At 37.8% G+C, this 22,991-nt stretch overlaps 1 protein-coding gene across 3 annotated transcripts in view; it reads left to right on the plus strand.

Moving 5' to 3' along the window:
• Nucleotides 1-4,652: 4,652 nt before the first annotated feature.
• The window catches only part of SLCO4C1 (solute carrier organic anion transporter family member 4C1), a 33,292-nt gene continuing 14,953 nt past the window's right edge, over nt 4,653-22,991 (plus strand). For all 3 annotated transcript variants that reach the window (XM_033006504.1, XM_033006505.1, XM_033006506.1), the window contains exons 1-7: nt 4,653-4,951; nt 10,170-10,433; nt 16,760-16,954; nt 19,523-19,619; nt 20,515-20,636; nt 21,523-21,638; nt 21,933-22,077. In XM_033006504.1, the coding sequence (XP_032862395.1) occupies nt 4,726-4,951; nt 10,170-10,433; nt 16,760-16,954; nt 19,523-19,619; nt 20,515-20,636; nt 21,523-21,638; nt 21,933-22,077 (1,165 nt within the window). In that variant the 5' untranslated portion in view covers nt 4,653-4,725. The remainder of the gene's footprint in view (nt 4,952-10,169; nt 10,434-16,759; nt 16,955-19,522; nt 19,620-20,514; nt 20,637-21,522; nt 21,639-21,932; nt 22,078-22,991) is intronic.

A 22,991-nucleotide genomic window follows, 5' to 3' on the forward strand; every position in this document is an offset into this window, starting at 1 on the left:
AGTAAAGAAACCTGCGCACATTTAAATGTATTTCACAGCAGAGTAAATGACTTCCCAGTGATGAAAATGGTACAGAAGTAAAGATAGAAGATCCATTACTAATGTCTTAATAAAGGTAATCATTCAAGAAAATGTCTCCCTCACCATATATTCAAAACATGGAAAAAGTTAATGTTGTTTATTTGGGCCTATACTGGTGGTAGAATTAGACGCAGGGCAGATTAAGAGCTACATTACCTTAATTAACACAAATACAAGACTCTTAAACAAGCAGAGATGTTAATGCTGTGTTGGAAAAAGCACATGATTGCCCTGAGGCAAAATGTAGTTTAGAGATACCTTGAGCTAGTTCAGATCATACAGCAGAGGAGTACATACCTGTAGGTTTGCTTTGTTCATTTTCAAAAGAATAAAGGTGTTCAAAATGAAACAAGATCAGATCATGTTTGCATAAATAACTAGAAAACTACATGCAGACAATCAAAATGCTGATTTTACATTGTTTCCAAAACAAACATATCATCAGGACTTAAATGGAGTTATGATTTTACTAGAAATATGAAACAATGAAGATAGTAAAGAGAAAAGATAACTAATTAAATTCCCAGTCCTGCAAGCCAAGCAGGCAGGCTAATTTCTACTTTATTATGACTCTCTCTAAGATATCCTAATCCACATGTCTCGTCAAAACTGGAAAATATATTTGGTAGAGGTGTTAATTGCATCTAAATATCATAAAGTAGATAAAAATTCAAGACCCAAGGCTTTTCCTCACTGGAAAAAAATAGCAGACAAAGGAAAATTCTCTATTTTACAAATTCCTTTAAGTGAATTCTGACCTAGGCCAAATAACAGAAAATGACATGGGGAGAGCTACCACAGTAGAGATAAAATAATCCACAGAGGAGAAGGATTTTATTCAGAGTGCCAAAGTACCAGAAATAAAGTTGTGGAAGAATTTGGCATCTAAAACATTCAGCAAACACTGAAAAGCTGCCTGGAAAATGTGTTGTAAGGATCGCAGGTACTTTGCATTTTACTTTATAGCTGGTAGAGTCAATGGAAGCGTTGTACTGACAAAATGTTGTGCCATGTTATAGGGAGATAATCCTTTTACAAGGTGAGAGTGGGTCTGTGCACCACATGGCCTTTAAATGAGAGGGGATGTATTTGAGATACCTGAAAATAAAATGTTTTAAATATGCATTTTTTGCCTTATCTGACGGGAAAAACTTATTCACTTTTGCAATTCACAGAATGGCTGTTCTCAGACTTTTAAAAATGCAACTCTATTTCTTAAACACACACGTCTTATGGTGGGTTTATGTCTGATCAAAAATGTGACACACTATGATACCATGCAACAGAACTCCTAGGACTTGTGAGACTGCTGAAGCTGTAGCTGATAAAATACAATACCAGGAAGTTAGAAGAAAGCTATATTTAATAATTCTTTCACAAATTTAGCAATATTTTCTTTAAAATACTTGTCTCTCTGCAAGGTATTCCAATAAGAATTTTATTATTTTCTTCTGAGTTAACCATCAATTTTTGCCTAGAACATGGTTTCCCATGCCCACCTCACAGGAACTTTGGATCAGAAAAAGACTTCCTAGTTAATCAGTTCTCATGTCCTTATCCTAGTCCTAATTTGATCAAGCTCCATCTAAAGTTTTATAATTCACGAAATCCATTAGAAGTTTTTTCCAAACCTATCCTCTACTGAAGATTAAAAGCCTTCTAACTTTAAGAGAAAATGAGTCAGTCTGCTCATGTTTTAAAATTTTCTGTTGCATTTTGTCCTTCTTACAGTTGCTTATTTTTTCATGGAGCACTCTGTTAGAAAGAACAAGACTGTTCTTTTCAATTCTCTGCTGGACAGTAAACTTCCCTAGTAATCTTTCTGTACATTTTCTCCTTTAAAAGTAATTTCTGGGAATTTGAGGATCCAAGCAGTACACAGTATTGTGTATAACAGCTTGTAGGACAACTTTAGCAGTTCTCTATTAGCTCTGGTAGCAATACACACATAAATTGTAGGTCATCTTTGCCTTTTCCATAAGCAACCTTCATATAGTTCAACAGATTATTCGCCTCACAGTCTATTACCATTTTTGTCTGAGGACTCTAGGTACTTTCCTGGAAACCAGTTGCATTTTGACATTTTCAGGTAGATTGTGTATCCAGTATTGAATGTCAGGAATTTAAACTTCTTTAATAGCTTTAAGTAATGTCTTATATTAATGTAGTTTATAAAACCTGGTTGGATCTACTGCATTTCTCTGTAAATTGCTTGTTGAGGAACAACAGTATCACTCAGGCAACATAACCAGTGCAAAAATACATTGTATTTTATTCCCTCTCTTTCTCCTCATCCCTATGGCTTTCTCCTAAAATCTGTATTTTACTAGCATGGAATAAATTCTTGAGAGTTCACTCCTATTTAATTCCCTGGATTATTCAATTCCCTATTTAATTCCCAGACTAGGCCTAAACTGGACACCACAATGCTATGCTCCCCTATTTTCTTAAAAATGTTGTCTTCAGCTGAACACACTATTTTTCATAGCAAGCTCCAGTCACTTCTCTTTTTCCCTTCCCTTCTGTCACCCTCCTGTGATGATAAAATCAAAACCATCAGTTGGGAGGGTGACAACTAGACGAAGATAACAACAAACCTAGCTGACCTAGCAGATCAAGGGAGGGTTTTATCTCTCATTAGTGTAAAATAATTTAGCGATTTTGTGGATTTTTCTTACCAGCCTAGCATGTAGGCACTCTAGCGAAGATCTGGATATTGTTTCAAATTACATGTTCTATTTTTATTTTAATTAGGGGGAAGAAAAAATAAATAATTGCAGTGCAAACACAGGAAAAGAAGACTTCACTAATATGCTATTCCTGAAACAGGTTAGTGTGCCAGCTGGTTTAGGCACATACTTAGACCTCTCAAAAGGCTGTTAACTGGAATGTATCTTCATAACCAGTTGAGAAAAAGCCATTCCAGACTATAGCCTGAAATGATAATAAGCTAATTTCAGGGTTTGGGGGCTGTCAGTGACCAGAAGAGGAACACTACACCAGGAAGCAGCTATTTGAGCTCCTGGGGGCTTGGTAAGGTCACTGCTGGCTATGAGGCTGAGGCAGCACCTGGGAGGGACCCTGAGGTGGCCGAGGTGGGGTGTAGGGAAGGCCCAACTGCCAGGGAAGCCCATGGCCCTCTAGCTCCAGCCACCTCCCACTGAAGGAGCAGTCAATTTCTCATTTGCAATGTATCTATACAAATATATAGAAACATATTCTCTAACCTACTGCTTTTCTTTTTGCAGGAGGTCATCTCCATGTAGTTTCTGTGCTGCTAATGAATACCTGAAAATCCATGCTTCTATTTGAAGACCTGTGACATCAGGGAAAGAGAGGATGGTTGGGAATTCAGGAGGATGCCCTGCCTTTCACTGTTAAATTAAAACCACTGCTGATATCTCCAGTTTCAGTCTTATTTCACCTGCCTCTATAACATTTGAGGTCTTGACAGGAGAAGGGCTCTTTAGGACAAACCTGTACTTCCCCAAGATAAACACCAGTGGTGACAGTTAACTGATCCCTGGACTCCTACTCAGTTGTTCTTGTGCAGATGAGTAAAATAATTCCCACTATATGCAAACAAACTTGGTACTTCCTTGTACACGTCACAAATTCTAATGGTTGATGTCTGCAACCGAATTAACTTGTTAAATGACTGGAAGCTGCTGCAGGTGGAAAAATTCTGTGGTACTGTAGGGGAATAATATTTCCAGCTGATGACATTTGGAAATGTCCAGGGTTTTTTTGTTGGAGATGGGTTTCCACACTCAAGCAGGTCATGTGCCAGCTCACTTGCCCAAAGTGGGAAAGTAGCATATCTGGAAAAAACCTTCCTTTCACTTTTTCCAACACTTAAAGAGAACATTTTGAATTTTTTTGTTTCTTGGAAGAAGGATTAATGAGGACTTTTTTTCAGGTGCTTTTTTATTCTTGCAGAGGTTATCTTGCTAGGAAAAAAAAAAAAAAAAAAATCAGCTTGCCAGTTTTGCTGCTGCTGGGTATGTGCCCTTCGTACCTCCTGATCTCCACCGCGTTACCTCCCCACGCCTGCCGTGGGTGCTTCTGCCTCTGGGGCCGCGGGCGCCACACCACGGTCCCACCAGCCGCTAACTGGAAGTTTAAAGCTGAACTCGCTCTGGACGCATGAAGGTGAAACAAAACACAGCGCTGCCTTCACGGCACCCCGGGCTAGTCCGCCCGGCGTTAATGATAAGCGCTGCTATGAATGCTACGTTGCTGCTGGTGCGGGGGGGATTTTCCTTCAGGAAGAGCGAGGCGCCAATGCGGACGGCCCCTGCTGTCGCAGAGACCCAGGGCCGCAGCCCACCGAGGCTGGAGGCCGTTTCACCGAGCGGCAGGTGCGGCGGGTGGGCGGCGAGGCCCCGACCGCGGCCACTGCAACCCCTTCCGCGGCGGGGGCTCCGAGGAGGCACCACCAACGCCGGGGTCTCTGCCGGCGCCGGGAACCGCGGGCCACCGCCCACCGCTGACCGGGCGGGGCCGGGCCGCCTTTCTCGGAAGGAGGGGAAAAGCGCCGCCACCTGCCCCCGTCGGGGGCCGGCCCCGCACTCGGGGTATTTAGAGGAGCGTTGCGCCCGGGCGTAGGCTGCAGCCGGTGTCGGGTAGCGGCCTGTTACCGACATGAACGGTGGCGGTATCGAGAATCCAGTGTTTGAGCCACCCAGCCCCGACCTTGGCCGCCAGCGCCAGGCGAACGCCGCTGGGACAGATGTCGGCGTCCCTGCGGTGGCGGCTGAGGCTGAGGAGGGGCCCTGCGGGTGGGGCCCCTGCGCCCCTAAGGCTCTGCAGCTGTGCAACAACCCAGAGGGCTACCTGGCTGCCTACAGCCTTCTGGCTATATTCCAAGGTAACCCGTCCCAGGCACCTTGTTCAGAGCCGCAGGCCTGCTCCCCTCCTCTCCCCTTCCCCTGTGGGAGCTGGCCCCTTCAGGCCTTCTGCTGCCCTGGGCCTATTTTGCTTCCCCATCCTGAAGCTGTGGGGCAAGCCATGTGGGAGCCTGGGCTGGGGAAGGCCTGGGAAGAGTGGCGGTGATTTGGTTGGTGGGTACGGGGAGGCAGGGTTCCTCCAGCTGCTTGACTCTGGTGCTGTTGATGAAAATTGACAGCAGTGGCTTCACTGGGGGAAGAATGTACCCTAGTGCCCTGGGTAGGGAAGTTACTCATACAGTGGTGCTGTCTGTACTTTGCTCTGTGCCTCCTTTTCTTTTTTCTCATCTACCTTTTTTCTGACCACTGCTGAGTCCATGGCTCCGTAGCTCTGTGATTCATGCTCTTGTCTGTACTGCGGGCCCGTTGCTCACAGGGAAATAGGGCTCCATGTATGCCTCACAGGTTGAGATGTGAGCCACGGAACAGAACATATGATATAAATCAATAGACAAAACAGTAGTCCCTTAGCATGTATTTTGTTACCTGCCCACCAGTTAAAAAGGTACCTTGGTGAAGTTGGGTGGGACTTTAGGTAATTAAGATGTCTTTAAAAAAAATCTGGTTTTATTACGTGGATCCCAGTGCAGCCATCTTTCTAACAACTAATGGCCAAATTTAACCCTGGGGGGAACCTGAAGTTTAGTTCACTCTTAATTTCTGTTGTTGAGCTTCAAATATTCTTGTCCACATTTTTGGTTTTCTGTAATAAGATTTATTAGGACCCTGGCAAGCCTTAGGCTTAGAAAGTAGTACTAATGATTGAGAGGCAGGGGAAGCGTTAGTGCACCAAATGCACAAACTTGAGGTTTGTAAACTTAGATATATGTCCTTCAAATGGAGCTATTGGATTAATGTTCAGAAACCTTCAACTTTATTGGACTAGCTAGAAAAGAAAACTCTGTTTCCTGAAAAATTATGAGGCTTTAAAGCTCATCTTTGTTGCTCATAAAGAATGAGACTGCCGTAGAGCAGTGGGGGGAAGATGTGGAAGAAGAGGTTCAGTGCTAGAAGACCAGGCAGCCTATGCTGAAGACACACAGGGTATGGATGGCTGTGTTTCAGCCTGGAACCACATTGAGGAAACTGGGATGGTCTGAGGAGAACTGAACAGGAGGTTCTGCTTAAAACCTAGAAGGATCTGACTGCTACTTGTGTTGCTTGGAAAATCCTTAGAAGAACCACTGTCTCTCAGTATGTGTTTCTGTGAACTCTTTCAGATTTCAACCTGTTTAGAATCTGATCTTTTCTTAGCATTACACGTGTTGTGTTATCAGGTAAGTATCTAGAGAGTTTTGGCCGCAGCCTGTGGTTCATTGCTTGTTTCTGAAGGGCCATGCTACAGCTGGATAGGCCAGGAGGTGATAACCGTTGCAGCTGTCCTTCTGTTAGCTCAAATTTATTTTCTCTAACATAGTAAAAAGAAATGAATGGGGGATGGAAGAACTTCTTACCTGGCAGATTTCAATGGCAGGTGAATAGTAGAAGACTTCTAGATCATGCATGTATATTTTCGTGTTAAGAATATGAGTAGACAACCAAAAATGCCCCGAGTGTGATACCGAAAGGTTTCAGATTATACTACCCTAGACAAAGTGTCTTGAGTATTTCCAACACTTATAAATTTGCTATAGCAATCTTTCTTAAAATCCAGTTTGCTGTGCTGATCTGACTGTCTGCTCAGATGAATAATAAATTCTGTATCATTTAAATTTTATCTCTTATTAGTAGAGTGGATAGGTTCCCAGTCATAAAAAGGTCTTGTGTCATAAGAATTTCTGTCCCCTTAGGATGCTGTGGGTGTTGGTTATGCCACTTACCCAGTTTTGGCCCTGTTATCTATCAGTAGATGTATGCTGGACTTCAGAGAGGTACCTATCTAATCTAGTTCAGATTTAGGGCCTTAATATAAGGAAACTTCTGATGCTTGTTTTGAAAGCTGCTGTAGGCATGGCTATTATAGACCTTGTGGCATTCTTAATGATGTGTTACCTGGATTTTTGGAACAAGCACCTTTCCTTTGGCTAGATTGTAGAAAGGAAATTGGCCACTGAGGACTGAAGTTGCAACTCTTTTTGAGAAGCAGAAAAAACAAGAATCCCTTTCAGTCAAGAAATTCACAGCTGCTGCATGTAAAACTTTATGGAAAATATTCAGGTCTTCCAGCTTCAGAGTTTAGATAAAAGCACACAGCACAACTGGAATTTTGAAGTTATGTGAGCTCCTACTGTACTCTAGCTTTAGGTCTAATCATTTAATTTACTCTCCAAATTACAGAAACCATCACTGATGAAAATAAAATATATCTATAAAAAATTCGAGTGTACCTCTAGGAGGGTTAATTTTCTAATGTGCTGAAGAATAATGAAGTAATCCTTGACACACTTTTGATGTATGTAAGTTTTTTTTCACACGATGACTGAACTGAGTAAGTAGTTATTTGCAGTGACCTGGTACATGTGTGTCGATTTTTGTATGTGTGTGTTTAACTGAAGGCATGTATTTATTAATTTATTATCTAGCTGTCCTAGAAAAGAGGTTATTGTTATCATTAGGACCTGAGATGCTGTATTTCAGCTTCTCAGAAGATTCCAGGTGAAACTTAACTCTTCATTTCTGTCTGTTTCTGTTTCAAGTACACGTGAAACCTGTATTTCCAGAATAGAAAACATATCTTTGTGTAGAACTTGTTTACATGACTAATACCTACTTTCTCTATGACACTGAGAGTTGCATAAATATATGATTTTATTTTGTAATAAATAACCGGATATGCTGCACTTCATAGCTGTAGTAGCAAACAAAGTAGAAGTTATCTCACTATTTTGAGTATGAGAAGGGCTGTTTATTCCTTGTGTCAGTAATAATATTATTAAACAAAACAACAGAACCATTGTTTGAGACTGATCTAGTCTAATGTGTCTGAAAATTTTGACTAGCACTGGTATTTTATATCCTGATAAGTTTTGTTACTTGAATAACTTTTTCATTATTCTTTTTTCTTTGTTAATTGGGTGTCTGCAAACCACTGCTTTAAAGCCACCATACTTATAACTGCAGAGAGTGTATTTTGTTAAATGGATGAAGAAAAAATACTCTTGTTTTTCATTAGAGCAAATAAAGTTGGTTTATGATTAATCTGGATTTTGTGGGTCAGTACACACTGTACCTAAACTTCTGACAGATGTGGCAGGACAATAACGTTTTGGATGAGAATAGTTAAAAAATAATTTATTTACTACTGTTTAAGTGTTGAGATGTCCTTGTAGGATTTATTTTTCAGATCAAGTTAGTATCAGCCAGGTTCCATCTTTCCTGAGGAAGCTTTAGTGATTGAACACTAGATGATAGCATTGGAGAAATTATGCTGCCATTTACCACATCTACATTTTCACTGATGAAATCTAATTTTCCAGTAAGATTAACTGCAAGGTTTTATCTACTCTAGGATGCAAATAAAAGGTGGCAACTTAAACTACAGGTACTGTCTTCTAGTTCTGTAATCAACTTGCTATATGTAGCACACCTACTTCATGTGAAAATCTAAGGCTTTAGTAAATGTTTGAAGTTCTGGCAAATGAGAAACTTGTTTGTTCATTCCTTCATGCTAATATTGTTCTTTGGTCAACGTTCCTTAAGAAGAAAAGAAGAAAGCTGCCAAATATAAAATAATGGCAGTTTAGGAACACCTGAATACTACTTTTAATCCCATATGAATTTAAGTGTGGTAGTCAGACTGACAGGTGAAATTGCCATCCTTTATAAAGAGGCTCTAGCAGGGTATTAGGAAATTCAGATTGCACCAAGAGCTGCCTCTTTATAGAAAGCTGAAGTGTTTAGTTATGGTGGGGATTGCACTGATAAGAAAACAGTGGGTTGGTCACTTATTTGGAGTAATTTTTTTTCTGGTATGTAGGGCATTCTAGGGAGATCAGTTGAAGTTCAGCCTGTGTAGTTGCACTTCTGGATGGTGCAACTCTTACTAAAAACTAACTTAAATCTTGGGGTGACAGAGAATCATGTTTGAATTTTGGAAAGAAGGATACATGTGGAGCATGTGTCATGGGAGATGCTCATTAGTAATCTGTGCGGTTACAGAACTCTTAATCTCACTTGTAAATGTGACTCTAAGAGTTCTTAACTTTTTTGCAGGGTATATATTTTACTACAGGCAGTTTAACTATCATAAAGTTATCTGACACTGTTATGAAATACAGCTATTCATCCCACTGCTAACAGTCCCAAAATAGGATTCTGTTACAAGTAAACTCCTGTAAATTTAACCATTTGGTGTTTTACATACAGACAGAATGTGAAGCAGGATGGGACATTCACATTAGTATCTACAAACAACACTTTTGTAAAAAATGGACAATGTGTATAAGTATGCACTGGCGATTGCATCTTACTTGCTTCTCCTTTTTGGATCAGTTTTTTTAGAGTTTGTCTGTGCCTAAGTAAAGCAGCTTGTGCAAGGCCTTTTCTCCAGGTTGCCTGATACTTCTACTTCAGGGAACCTCAAGATTCAGAGGGCAAACTTTTTTCTCAGTTAAACACCTTAGTTGTTCTGAAACAGTTGCAAAGTACTTTTAGATGGCTTTACACTCCTTTATTATAGGGAAAGGATGTCTGTTCAAAAGCCTTCTTGTATTTTGCCTTCATGATGGCAGGGAAGAAATTATACTTGTGGGACAATCATTTGAAAGCTATGTCCTGAGGTTTCAGTTGTAGCTTGTATACTAATGCAAGTCATAACCTTGACTAGTTTCCTTCTAATTTGTACAGTATCTTATGACACTGTAATGCGTTCTAGTTTAAATCTATCTGTGATTCAGACTGAATTTGGAACCTTAATACATGAACAGAGTTTGAGTCATAGATTTCACTGGTGTAATACTTGAGTGTTGAATTCTTAATCCCCATAGGAGAGAACAAAATTGAATAGGTCCTGTGCATTTGACTGGTTTAAATTGGCACTGTATCAATCCACTATGTACCTGGATTTTAAAGCTAATGAATACCTTAAAATGTAGCTTTGTAAATATATTCATTTTAACACTTCCATAGCTCAATGGTAAGTTTAAACAACTGTCTCAAATTAAAGCATCTTTAACTAATTATCTCATTTTTTTTTTTTAGGTATTGTGGTAAATGGCCTGATTAACATTAGTATTTCAACAATTGAGAAGCGTTATCTGTTGAACAGTTCCCTCACTGGATTAATCTCTGCAAGCTATGATATTGCTTTTTGTATATTGTCACCATTTATATCTTTCTTCGGAGAAAGAGGGCACAAACCACGATGGCTTGCTTTCTCAGCATTTATGCTAGGATTAGGCTCACTTGTGTTTTCCTTACCACACTTCAGTAGTGGAAAATACCACTTTGGAGCTAAAGTTGAAGGTAAGTTTGTCCTTATTTTTTTTAATCATTTTCAAAACATATAAATCTCTGTGGCAACTTAATGCAACTGTTAATTTGGTACAACATAGTTAATTTCTGTCAAAGTCCTAAAAACAGGGTATTATTTCTAACACTGAAAATAAAATCATTCTGTGAAATCTGTAAGTTCAAGAGCTGTCTCTCTGTGCAGTGAACATTCTTTTCAGAAGATCTGAGTGTTAATATCAGTTCTTGCTCATAAGCAACATTTGAGTAAAATGCTTCTTTGACTTGTAGTGATGAATGGAATTAAAGTTTACTTTGAGTAAAAATTTATCTGATATGCCTTTGAATAGGAATGCAAATTAAGTCAGCAATGTAGAATAAATGTTAAAGGAAAGCTGTTACACTGTCATCTTGTTGAAAGGTGACTGTATGTTGCAGTTTTTTGGGGTTTTGAACTATTAAAAGCATATAGAGTAATTCGTTAACAAGTTTCACTAAGTTCTTCTAAAATGTTGATTTAAAACTTGTGGGTTTCTTTGAAATAAAGAGGAAACAAACAGTTCTGAAATCCTGAGAGTAGTCAGCTCTCAGATCTTGCACATCTGTTCTCATAAAACAAGACTTTAAGTGCAGTGTGCTTAATGCCAACTATTTGCGTGTTGATTTAGTGGCACACCTGTAACTAATGAAACATTCAGATATGTTCAAAGCAGGATGACTTAATCTTTCAGGATTGTTTTAATTGTTATTGCAGTGTTTAATCAGATTTATGCATTCAATGACTAAGCATGTTAGAGTGCTCACTAAAAAAAATCACTAACTGTTAAGCAATCTGATGGAAGGTTCTCAGTCTTCTGGTTGTTGATTTGCAAATTAATTTTAAGTGTTAATCCCATCATGCACTTCCATGAGCTGTCCAAACATTGACCATTAGTTAAATAACTTTGGTAATCTATTGTTCCCCATCTAATAAATGAGGATCTGAGGCTGAAGTTGACTGAACTTTTAACTGAACAAGGCCAAAAGAAAAAAACCCTGCAGTATTTGGAGGCTATGATCAGATAGTTACTTGTTACCCCTTAGCAGAGGGGCAACAGCTTACTTGCTCCTGGCTCGATTAGTCTTATTTTTCTAGTTTCAGTATTCCCCTCTGTACTTGACTACTATGGAAGGAAAGCTGAATTTAGTAATAAGAGTTTTAAAAAAAGTTCCAACCTGACTATAGCTGTTTTAACTTGAAACAAGATACTGACAGGGTGGGAGTGTGAAGGGAGATGGCCAACTATTGCAATTGATCTCTCCCCCTCCTACCAGTTTGGGTTGAAATATCAAAGAATCTGTTACTGTTTCATCAAACATCTGCCACTAAAGATGCTGTAGGTGTTGGTATCTTGTTAGAGATGTGGTCTACATGGACTTTAGAAATCTAAAAGCTGTAGCAACAATTTTAAATGGAACGTGTGCTTTCTTCCCCCTGGCACTGTAAGCTGACTGAATTCATCCTGTTTTGACTGCTATAATATCTAAATATCTAATATATAAATATCTATGCTGGAACTGTGGTGAGCAGATTTAAGGACTTAAACAAAACACTGTCATAGATAAATGACTACAGAGTGCAGGGCGTATCTGCACCATGACAGACTTGATGTAAATCTGCATGTGCTTTGCAACGGCATCCTTTAACAGTTAAGTAAACCACAGTACATGATTTTATAGGATGTCTGGTTTAGCTAGTTCTGAGGTTGATGAAGCATCTTAACTATACATTTAATTTCAGAATTTTAAACCACACCCCAGAATCTTTTCTTGTTGCTTATTTGTTTGGATCAATAGTTTACAGAGATTGTAGTGTGTTGGGAATAAACTCTTTTATTTGATGCTTCATATTAAAATCTACTACCTAATTTATTTTTGAACTGTTCCTAGTTGGTTACTTGATTCTTTATGTTCATCTGTTATATGTAAGTACAGTGAGTTTCACTTGCAGGGCAACTTCAAAGTATAGTTCAGGGCAATATTTAATATGGCTGCCAGGATAATAAATAGATCTAGTCAGGAATACAAAATACATCTAGCCTTCAGTAGAAAGCTTACAGACTTCCTAGAACTTAGTTATACATTGAGATATTAATTAACTTTTATTCTAAGTACATATCCTACTCTACAAAACTATTCAGTAGGTAATACTTATCATAGTAATTAATGATCTTTATAAATAGTTTAATCCATTTCATATTGAAAGAGTAGATAACCAATGGCCTATCTATTTACAAAAAGTTTTAGCCACAGAAAACATGCCTTATCTAATCTTCAGAAAGGCTTCAGTCTCAAATTTCTAACCTGGATGTGACCAGCTATTTGTTCTGGTAATTTGTTTAGGTTATGTAGGGTTGTCAAGTGTCACAGCTGGCTCTAATAGTTAGGAGCTCCATCTAGTGGTTTGTCTGTAATAAAACCATTCTGTATTTGTTATCCGTAGACAGTACAAAAGACTGTAAAAATTGCAGATGTTATAAGCAATGTACTTCTAAACTTCTGTCTCAGATCTTATTGAAACAAGCTTGAATTTTTAAAAGATGTCCGTCATAGCAGATGTGAAATGTAGATCCCCTGACACAAGGAAGGTAACTGTTGTGAAGACAGTCAAGCACTGGAACAGATTACCCAGAAAGACTGCATTCTGTATCTCTGGGGAGTTTCAAGACTCTGAGTGAAGTCCTGAGTAACATGGTCTGCATTCAGTTCTGACATTGTTTGGATTAGGAGGTTGGACTACATGACTCCCTGATGGCCTCTGCCAACCTGAATTAATCCATGAGTTTCTTCAGTAATAGGAGGTGACTGATACCCTTGGAAAAAAGAAATAGCTTTGTTAATAACAAGTTTTAGCCATTTGAGTTGAAATGTGTGTGTAATTTGAGAAGTGGGAGAATGACTTAAACACCTTTCTTCAGTTTTTTGTTCTACTGGAAAGTCGGGTGGTATATAAGGCATTTAGGGTCTGAGAGTTAGTAGATCTTTTCAGAAGGACATTAATTGATCTTTCTTCCTAGAACATGCCAAGGACAATTAATGAACAAGAGTGTGGCATTTGGGTACTAATGGTGACAGAATATGTGTGATGCCAAACTCTAATTTGTCTGTTCTGTCTTGCTACATAAGTATTTCTGTGGGGTTTTTATTTGTTGGTTTTGGTTTCTGAAGAGACTATCTGATTAGTTCAAATAATGGATAGTGCTGCTGTTCTCTTAACTGCTTGGTCTATATACCACTTAGATGATCTGTAACATGGTAACACCTGCCTTTAGAAACTAGAGAACTTAAAGATTCAATGAACATGCTGAATGAAGACTGACTTTCCCATTCAAGACTTAGTGAGACACATTTTTAAGTTTAAAAAAAAAAAAATAGAAACCAAGCTGATCTTTATTTCTCACTGTTCACAACTCTCTTTTAAACTATTCCCTATCCCCCAAAAGACAAAAACACCCTACACCTACTGGCTGCAGTTTAAGATGTGAGTAAAACTACTTGACCTGTATTCTAATTAATGTAATTGCTGAAGCATCTCATGGTTGGTTCTGCCTTCTTGACAAGTATGTTGCATTAGATATTTGGGAATATTTTGGCCTTTACATAACTTGTATTCAGGTAGACTTATCAGATTAAAGCATGCAAGAGGGTTTACAGTTACTAACTGTTGGATGGTGTTGCCTTTAATGCAGTTCTTCTCTTTAAAATGCAAGTCTAATCCACTGACTTTTACAAGGGAAAACAACTTCAGTGAAAGAAAGTAGTTAAAAATGGTCAGCCACCTATTTTAAACTTCTCCCAGAGCTTGGTTTATTACAGGTTAGACTTTCCTGATCACCTAAAAGACAGTGCCTTTTCTTTCCACCATTCTTATGACAGCAGCAAACAGGCTTGTGGATCTAATCCAGGTTAGATTTAACCCGTGTCACTTTACCAATCAGTTTAAATCTTGCACTGGTAAAAGATGGGGATGACATGAATGGCTGAGGTAGAGAGAATAGACTGTTGTTTGATGGCAGTTTTGACTTGTGCTGGTTTAAACTAATACCACAGTTTTGTGGTAAATCATTTTTGCTTTTAAAATATTTCTTGGAAACATGGAATATGGTCCATCACTTCACTCAGCAAGTATACATGTACTTGCTGACTTTATCAGACATCTTTCTTTTCTTTAATAAAATTTTAAAAGTATTATAATTATATTAAAGTGTGTATTGATGGTTCTCTTGATTTTGTAGTTAGACACGATTACATGGTTCTGAAAAAAAAAACTAATATGATAAGCTTTGGTCATCTCAATGTCAGGATAAATTTCCTAGGGCATATAAATTGAAGAGCTAGAAAACTGAAGAAGAGAAACTAATCAGTTAGTTACACAATGGTACAGGCTTTTAGACTAACATGAACTGAGACATTGGGATGGGGATTCATGAAGAGCCACAGTCTGTCAGAGTTTGACTGCCATTACCATATGCAACATGCTTATTTCATTAAGCTATTTATGCATCTCAAATTAGGCTGCACTTTTGCCATTTAACATAATTCATGGCATTTTCTTTCTCCGCATTACTTATTTCCTGATGTGTGTATTTTAATAAGATACTATTATTTGTGTGCTGCAATAGAATAACTAGCTAAATGCTGTTTTAGGCTTGCCCAATGGGTATGAGAGGCTAACTTCTAACTGCAGATATATTCTGTGTAGGTGCTGTACATGAATATGTGTATATTAACAAAATACTGTAAGACATGCCATCCTTCTATAGTCAGTTTTAGATGCTGTCCATGTAAATAGTACAAAGTTAACCTTATTTAAGACTTTGTTTCCTGCAGAAGACTATTGCTAAAGATTGACAATAAATGGAAAATATACACTGAAAACTTTAATTTTCAGCGTAGTGATTCATAATAAAATGTTCCCCATGTGGCTGCAGTATAGCATTAAACTGAGGATTGTTCCTAAGTGTAAAGGAGGGAAAATATTAATGATTCCTCTTGAAGTGAGGTATTTCCAATCACTCTACACTGATCAATTTCTGTGCAACAGCACTGAATCACCTGTTGTCTGCTACATGATTCCACCACCACTGTGGTGCTGTTCCTTCTGGGGAAAGGCATGATAAAGCCCATGGATGCATTTATAACATCAGTGTAGACATTTCTCTTTAAACATCTGCTGTGTGGCAAGTGCTTCCCTGTGTTCTATGTCCTGTGCACCCAAAGTGAGGACAAACTTGCCCTTTGTTTACTTAAGTAAAAATGGTTCTCAAATATAAAAGGACCTGAGAAAAATGATGTAATAATTTTGTAGCAAAGTATTGAGAATTAATCCATCTACTCATCTGATCTAAAGGATGTTTTCATATATTTGCCCAGTATGGCTTGTTTCCACCAAACTGATGTGTTTATCCTCTTCCTTTGGTTTGTATCTTCTGTGGAAAAACCTAGAAAGAACCATGTTCCTCTCTTTGATCTTGTCACTTGGGACTGTCTGCTACTAAAAATGCAATGATAACAAGAGGAAGGAGAAGAGAAAACATACTCCCTGTCTTCACTTCCTCTTTTTTCTCTTCTTCTCACAGTGCCAAACATTACAGGAGCAGGGGCAACTTTAGGCTGTTCTACCTCTGCTTTGCTTTGTGTGTGGACAAGTACAGAGGTTTTTACATTGAATTATCATTCTTAAGATATGGCAGTGTGTGCCTATGAGAGATAGTGGTGTGGATTTTTGATTATTTTTTTTTAGGGAAACACTTCTCAAAACACTGTATGAGAAGTGAGGTTTATCTTTGCTTGTGACTGGCAGCTGCAGTTTCCTCTCCAGCAGTCTAACTTTCCCTAGGTTGTTCAGGCTGCTCCATCACTTAAGAGTGGAAATTTTTGTTAGTGCTACTAGAATCATTATAAGGTACAAGAATAAAATGAAGTTTCTGTTACCTAAGAGTATCCACTAACCTGTTGAATGACCATTTGACAGCGGTTTTTTTTTTTTTTTTTTTTTGCATACATCTGGTCAATAATGCTTTCAAAAAGCCAGAATATTTTAATAAAGCTATTTCATCCGTCGTTCCTGGTAAGGAAACAAAAACCAAGTCATGATAGTGTTTATTCTGGGGGGTATGACATCATAGAAGGTAAGGGCACTGTCATATAGGAATATATTAGTAAGCCTGAAAATTTAAATGGGACCCTGTCAGTAACAGTACTTTCTGTGTAGTTTAGCTTTCAGTACAGGTTTTTTTTTCAGTTGGACTGTGTTAAGCTGGGTAACAGAATTGTAAAGTCTTGCTGTCTCTGTCTTTCAGACACATGTCAAATTCCAGGAACAAGCTCTGCTAACTTCACTTGCAGTGCCAGCACAAAGTCTTCACTTCCCAACTATCTGTATGTGTTCATCCTGGGACAGCTGCTGCTGGGAGTTGGAGGAACTCCACTATATACTTTGGGGACAGCTTTTATTGATGATAGTGTCCCAAAACACAAGTCTTCTCTTTATATAGGTAACTTTTAAAACTGTTTATAACACGTTGTCTGGATAGATCATAGATTACAATGCCTCCCAAATGCTTTTGTGAATTCCTCTAATTAAATCAATCTTGTAATTTTTGACTTACATGCATAAGGTGTTTCTATATCAATTACTGAGCAAATTGGGTATTAGTCTGCTATAAGTATCAAGTCTTTTCAACAGTTATTTTTCAGAGCGTGGTGGGGCTACTTTGTGCACATCTGCTGTTTTTCAAGTCAGTAACTGAAAGTGATTAAGTGATTAATGTAGCCTGCCTGTTAACAACAGAATAAACTGTAGCAAAAACCTGCTTTTTAGTGTCACAGGTGTTGAAAACTGCTGTATATCAGGTCAGTAGCCAGACCTTACTGTATGCTATAACAGTTTTATTTGTTTACCTTCTAACAGAAGACTGTCCCCTCAGTGCAGGGACACTCCTGTGCATTGTATAATCAATGCAGTTCTCTAGCCACATACAAATGTGGCAGTTGAGGAGGAAATACTTGAAAGTATCTTTCTTTAATTGAAAGTAAAGGGATTGCCTAGAAATACGGAGAATGTGTTTGTTTTACTGTGGGGCTGTTTGAGAGCTAAGGAATAGTAATTCTTAGCTGTGGTTTATAATCTTTACAGTCAGTATTCTCTGGGTAATGTGCATTTTCACTGCCAAGTTCATTGTAATCTCAGTGTTTTCTATGAAGATTTTTACTACTTTCCCCATTTTAGGTGTAAGCTGCTAAAAGCATGTTAGCTGTACTGGTAACTTTCAGGAGGAATTCAAAGCATCTTTGATTCCCAGACTTTGTCCAGACTAAATCAATATTTTAGGGGACAAAATTGAAATCCTCATTTACTTGCATACAATTCTTGCTTAATTTTTCCAGGCAAGCCACTTCATTTGATGCCAACAAATAGAATAGTTGCATGTGTTAAAACTTGAATAACAAAGACAGCTTTTATTTTTGCTGTTTCTTTATATTGGGAGAGAAGATTTCGTGCTTATAACAGACCAATGCAATAAATTAATGCTTGTGCAATCTTCAGACAACTGCTGAGTTCGGAACAACAATGTGTTCTGCCTAGTATAACAAGACTAGAATGCAAGACAGGTAACTACATTAAGCCTTAGTTATTTTTCTTGGGTTTATTCAATGTATTGAGGATTTAAAATATATTGTGTTGCTTTGCCTAATGCAAGAAGGCTTGTGGAAGGCAGCAAAAAAACTCCTAAAACTTCCTGCTCATGTTTATACACAGCTGCTAGCATCTCAGAATATAAGCTTGTAACTCATGAGTTGGTAGTTTCTTTCTCTGTTGAAACTGGGTGCATTTTCATGAGGACTGTTCTCTTGCTGAACTGAGGCATCCACATCTAAAGTCAATTAAAAATTAAGCAATTCCAAATGGTAATTTAAACTGAATGGTCTGTTGGAGGAAATAGGCACCTTCTAAGCTAGGTTTGAGGTTCTGCAGGATGAATGTTGACTTAACTCAGAGTTTCTATGAGCATGTCATTATTTCCAAAATACAGGAAAACCAGGAATATGTCAACTCAATATTTATTTTGATGTACTGATACTTGTGTCCCCTTCTGCATACCTTCTACGTCTTGCACCGTTCCCAACTCCCACCTCTCCTATCATTCTTGCTGTCTAACGAGAGTGAAATCATACTAGATACTCAGCATCCAGGGGCTTTGGAAACAAATGTGAAATCCATATTTTTCAACCTGAGGAAAAGCATTGAATATCAGTAGTAAGGATGCATGTCTTACCAATTATTTAGACAAATTTAGTTACTATTAGTTGCAAGCTTTTATCTGCAGAGACAGTGGTCCTACCAGCAGTGGTAAAGTGCCACAGAACTCTGGCTGCTAGGCCAGAGAAACTATTATGACATCAAGAAAATTTTGTCCTAAGGCCAAAAAAGTGGATAGACCTAAGAGTGCTGTTTAGTAGGATATGGTTACACTTGCAACTTAATTTTGTTTGGTCTTGTATTTTTGGAACTGTCAGGAGCTGTTAAGAGCCCTCGTTTTGTATTTTAAGGCTCATCAATAAATTGAAGTGAATATGATTGAGTTCGCAGTGAACTTAAGTGGCAGATATTACTCCACTCAAAAGTTTTAATAGAACCCTGGCTTCTGGTCTTGGCATATCTGATGGCCAACTTAAGACTCAAAATAAAAAAATAAATAGGTTCTTAAACATTGTGGGCATGTACTGTTAACAACTGATGGTTGTGACAACCTCACTTAAACTTTTTCACAAGCTAGCTTGTGATTGTAGGCATGAGATGTACAAAAGGCAATTTAATAATACATAAAGATGCTGTCAGTGAACAGTTTGCTGAACTTCTGAGTTGCAGCTTTTAATGAGAATGCAAATTTTTTTGTTGAGGGACAATTATGAATTTTGTCATTTTCATACTGTAGTTGAAGTAATGACAGTGAAATAACAGGCTGAATTACAGATACCATTTGACCTGAAGTTGATTTAGGAATTTTTTAAAAAGAAATCTTTAAAAATATATGGTGAACTTGATATATTTTCTCTTCTAGGAATTGGCTATGCCATGTCACTGCTGGGTCCTGCTATTGGCTATGTCTTAGGAGGGCAGCTACTTAATGTTTATATTGATATCCAGATTCCAGAAAGGCAAGATACGACTTAGTCTTTTACTTTCTATTTTCTTTTTCTAATAATTCTCATTAAAATCTCCAGCTTTTCTCCATATAAGGAGGAGAAAGAGTTTTTGTTTGGAAAATACTGCATTTTCAAGAGCTTCTTAATTCAGTTAACAATTGCATTCGCAAGGGCTTCTAGCAAGGTAGTTATTTTCCACAGTCAGTAGTCACTCCACTGTGTGTGGAAGTTTCTCTGTAGTATAAATACTGAGTTCTAGCTTTTTGAGATATTAGCTACTTTAAAGCTGATTAACAAGAAATGATTTGTATTTTGATTAGTTCATTTAGGGTTAAATTGCAACTACTGATTTCTTGTGCAGAAAGCTTCCCTGAGCTGGGATATAAGGAGTAGGATACTGCTACTTATGTTCTGGGGAAGAGCAAAAAATACTGTTATAAATTGTACTACTGTCCAAACCAACAACTTCATTTACACTTCTATTTCTTGTGTTTTAGCGACTTTGGATCAAGGCAATGGCATTCTGAACTTCTATATCAGCTTTCACAGAACTTATTGATTATGAAGATTATAAAACCAGCTTTTTCAGTGTCTTAATATTACAGGATTTTGAAATCAAAGCCAAATAGTGACCTTTAAATCAGAATGAATTTGACTAATGAGTTGAAAGCTATATTTGGTAGAATGCAATATTATAGTAATAGAGATGATGAATGTGCTTTAAACAAGCAAACCAATTTAATACATGTAGAAAACAAGAAAATGATGATATGGATTTGACAGAAAGCCTTTGAATATTAAAAAACAAACAAACAAACCCAACCAACCAACCCAGCTCACTGACCTCTGAAATTGCCAATTTGAGTTTATGAATAGTAAACCTGCTTTTTCCAAATTATTTTTCTAGTACAAAGATGGATCACGATGACCCACGTTGGCTCGGGGCATGGTGGATAGCATTTCTTGCATGTTTTTTTTCAATTTGGCTTCTTATAATACCTTTTTCATGCTTTCCGAAACACCTACCAGGTAAATGTTTAATAATAATGGACAACTTTTGAAGAGAGAGATGTTTATACTTGTGGTTTATAGACTGCTGGACTGAGTTACTGATTCCTCTGATTTTGTTTCTCAGTTAAATGTCTTTGGCTAAAACCTGAGATTAAATACCTTGTTTCTAATATGCAACCTTTGAAACAAGGCAGATGGGCTAAAGGGAGGATCTTGTGTACATAACGATGTATGCTGGGACAGGAAACAGGTAGAGCATAGAAACTGACAGTTTTGGAAGATGCTTTCAGCTAAGCACCCAGGACTGTATTTAAAGTTGCTGTGTTACTGACCAAGAATCATAAGGAAATTCTATTGACTTAACTCATCATTTTTGGCTTTGACTCTATTGCCTTATTGTTTTGGGGAAGATAATAATGCATGAATCAAAGTGTCCCAGAGCAGTCTTCTAAAAATAATAATTTTAATATAATTTCTGGTAAGGTGAATATTATCTAGGAGTCATCTGAAAGAGCATCTAAAGGAACTTACATATCTAGAAAGAGAAATGATGAAGGAAAAGAAACAATGAAGTGGGGAGCTAGGGAGAATGTGAAGATGATTTAAAAAAAATATTTACAAACTGAATGGGCTTCAGGATAGTCTGAAATTCTTAAGATGTCCCTGATAACTTCTTACAGCCAAGGCCTTCCAATGGAAGCATGCTGCTTTCAGCCAAATACTTTCTGCAGCGATACATTATTGATTTTGTTTTATGGATCTGTACCAATAAAATATTCAAGATGACTTACAATGTCTGAGCTAGTTTTCCCAAGGAAAGGAAACACCTATTTCAATGCTTTTTCTGGATTTAACAACGTAGGTATTCAGTGTTTCCACTGTCAATAAATATGCCCATTTATAGGAACAGCAAAAATACAGGCTGAAAAAATCTCTGAAACTCATAATGATGGAAGTGAGATGCTTGTTGAGACCAAGAATATTGGAAAAAGTTTTAAAGACTTTCCCGTGGCTCTCCTGGTAAGGAAATCTTGAATTTATTCTTGATATAGTCTGAGAAATGAAATTATTTTTCAGCTGCTATATAAGTGTTTATAAAGATAATTGCTTCTTTGTGTTGTGATAGGGGAGTCTCCAGTGCTACTGATAATTTAATGCATATTTATTTTGTTGATGCTTAAGACTGTTAAAGCAAGAAAAGCATATTACTGAAGTTCCACATGAGAGTATCTGCTTTAAAATATAGTGACCTCTAGTTTACATGGTACTACAATGAAATACTTTCCTCAGTGTTATGCTAATTCCCCCCCATAGATACTGTTGAAGAACCCTGTGCTTATGAGTCTAATAATAGCCAGTTCTTCAGAAGCTTTAGTTGCCACTGGCTTTGCCACATTTCTCCCAAAGTTTATAGAAAATCAGTTTGGAAAGTCATCAAGTTTTTCAGCAACTCTTGGAGGTAATGTGGCTTTTCATTTTTGTACCTTAAATATGTTGTGTTGAATACCTCATTAACATTACAGGTGGAAGCTTATATAAGCATCTTGTTTGTCTGAGATATTTGTGAATAAACTTATATGAAATGCAGTTTTCACAGCAGAAACAGTATTTTTATATTCTTGCCTGCCCTATGAAAACCCTGGTATCTAATTCATCAAGGGTTCAAATGTACTTATTGTCTGTAGGTTCAAAGAACTTGAAACTCATATTCAAAGTAGAATGAGAATTTTCTGTGCCGCTGAAACTGCAATTTAATTCTTTCTTATTCTTGGTGAAAACCACTTAGTTTTCCTCATTTAAAGTCAGGTGAAGGAGCATTAAGCTTTAGTTCCTACTACAGGAAGCAAGATGAAGGGCAGCTGGAAAAAGAGCAGTGCTTACTGCAAGTAAGGGCTTGGCTTGGCCTTTCCCTTCAATTCCACCATAATGTCACAGTGAGATAGCTTGCAATAAAATGATTGATCAGGATATATTATAAAAATATTGTGTAACTGCTTCTATAATTGACTTACTGTCACTTATTCCTGTTATCTGATATGCAAACATAATGGATAGAACAGGGGAAGGCTAGGAAAAGTTGTATATTGGAGACATAAATAGAAAAATCTGATGGAAGAGCTGCACTAGGTAGGGTCGCATGATTAACTCTGACACAATTACTTCTGAAGAACAGCAACCAGATCAAGGTAGATAGGCCAACGGATGCTTGCAGTAAGGCAGACTTAATATTTCTGGAACATGTCTTGCTAGATTACTTCAGCAGTATCATGCTGCATTTATAAGCATGTGCTAGCTGAATTGCTCTTTCTCCAACAGAAATATTTTTGGGACAGACTTTGAATGACTTACTCTCATGGATAATACTAGATAGTA

This window comes from Tyto alba, unplaced genomic scaffold (genome assembly GCF_018691265.1).
Source record: "Tyto alba isolate M040663 unplaced genomic scaffold, T.alba_DEE_v4.0 Super-Scaffold_13, whole genome shotgun sequence".
NCBI lineage: Eukaryota > Metazoa > Chordata > Aves > Strigiformes > Tytonidae > Tyto > Tyto alba.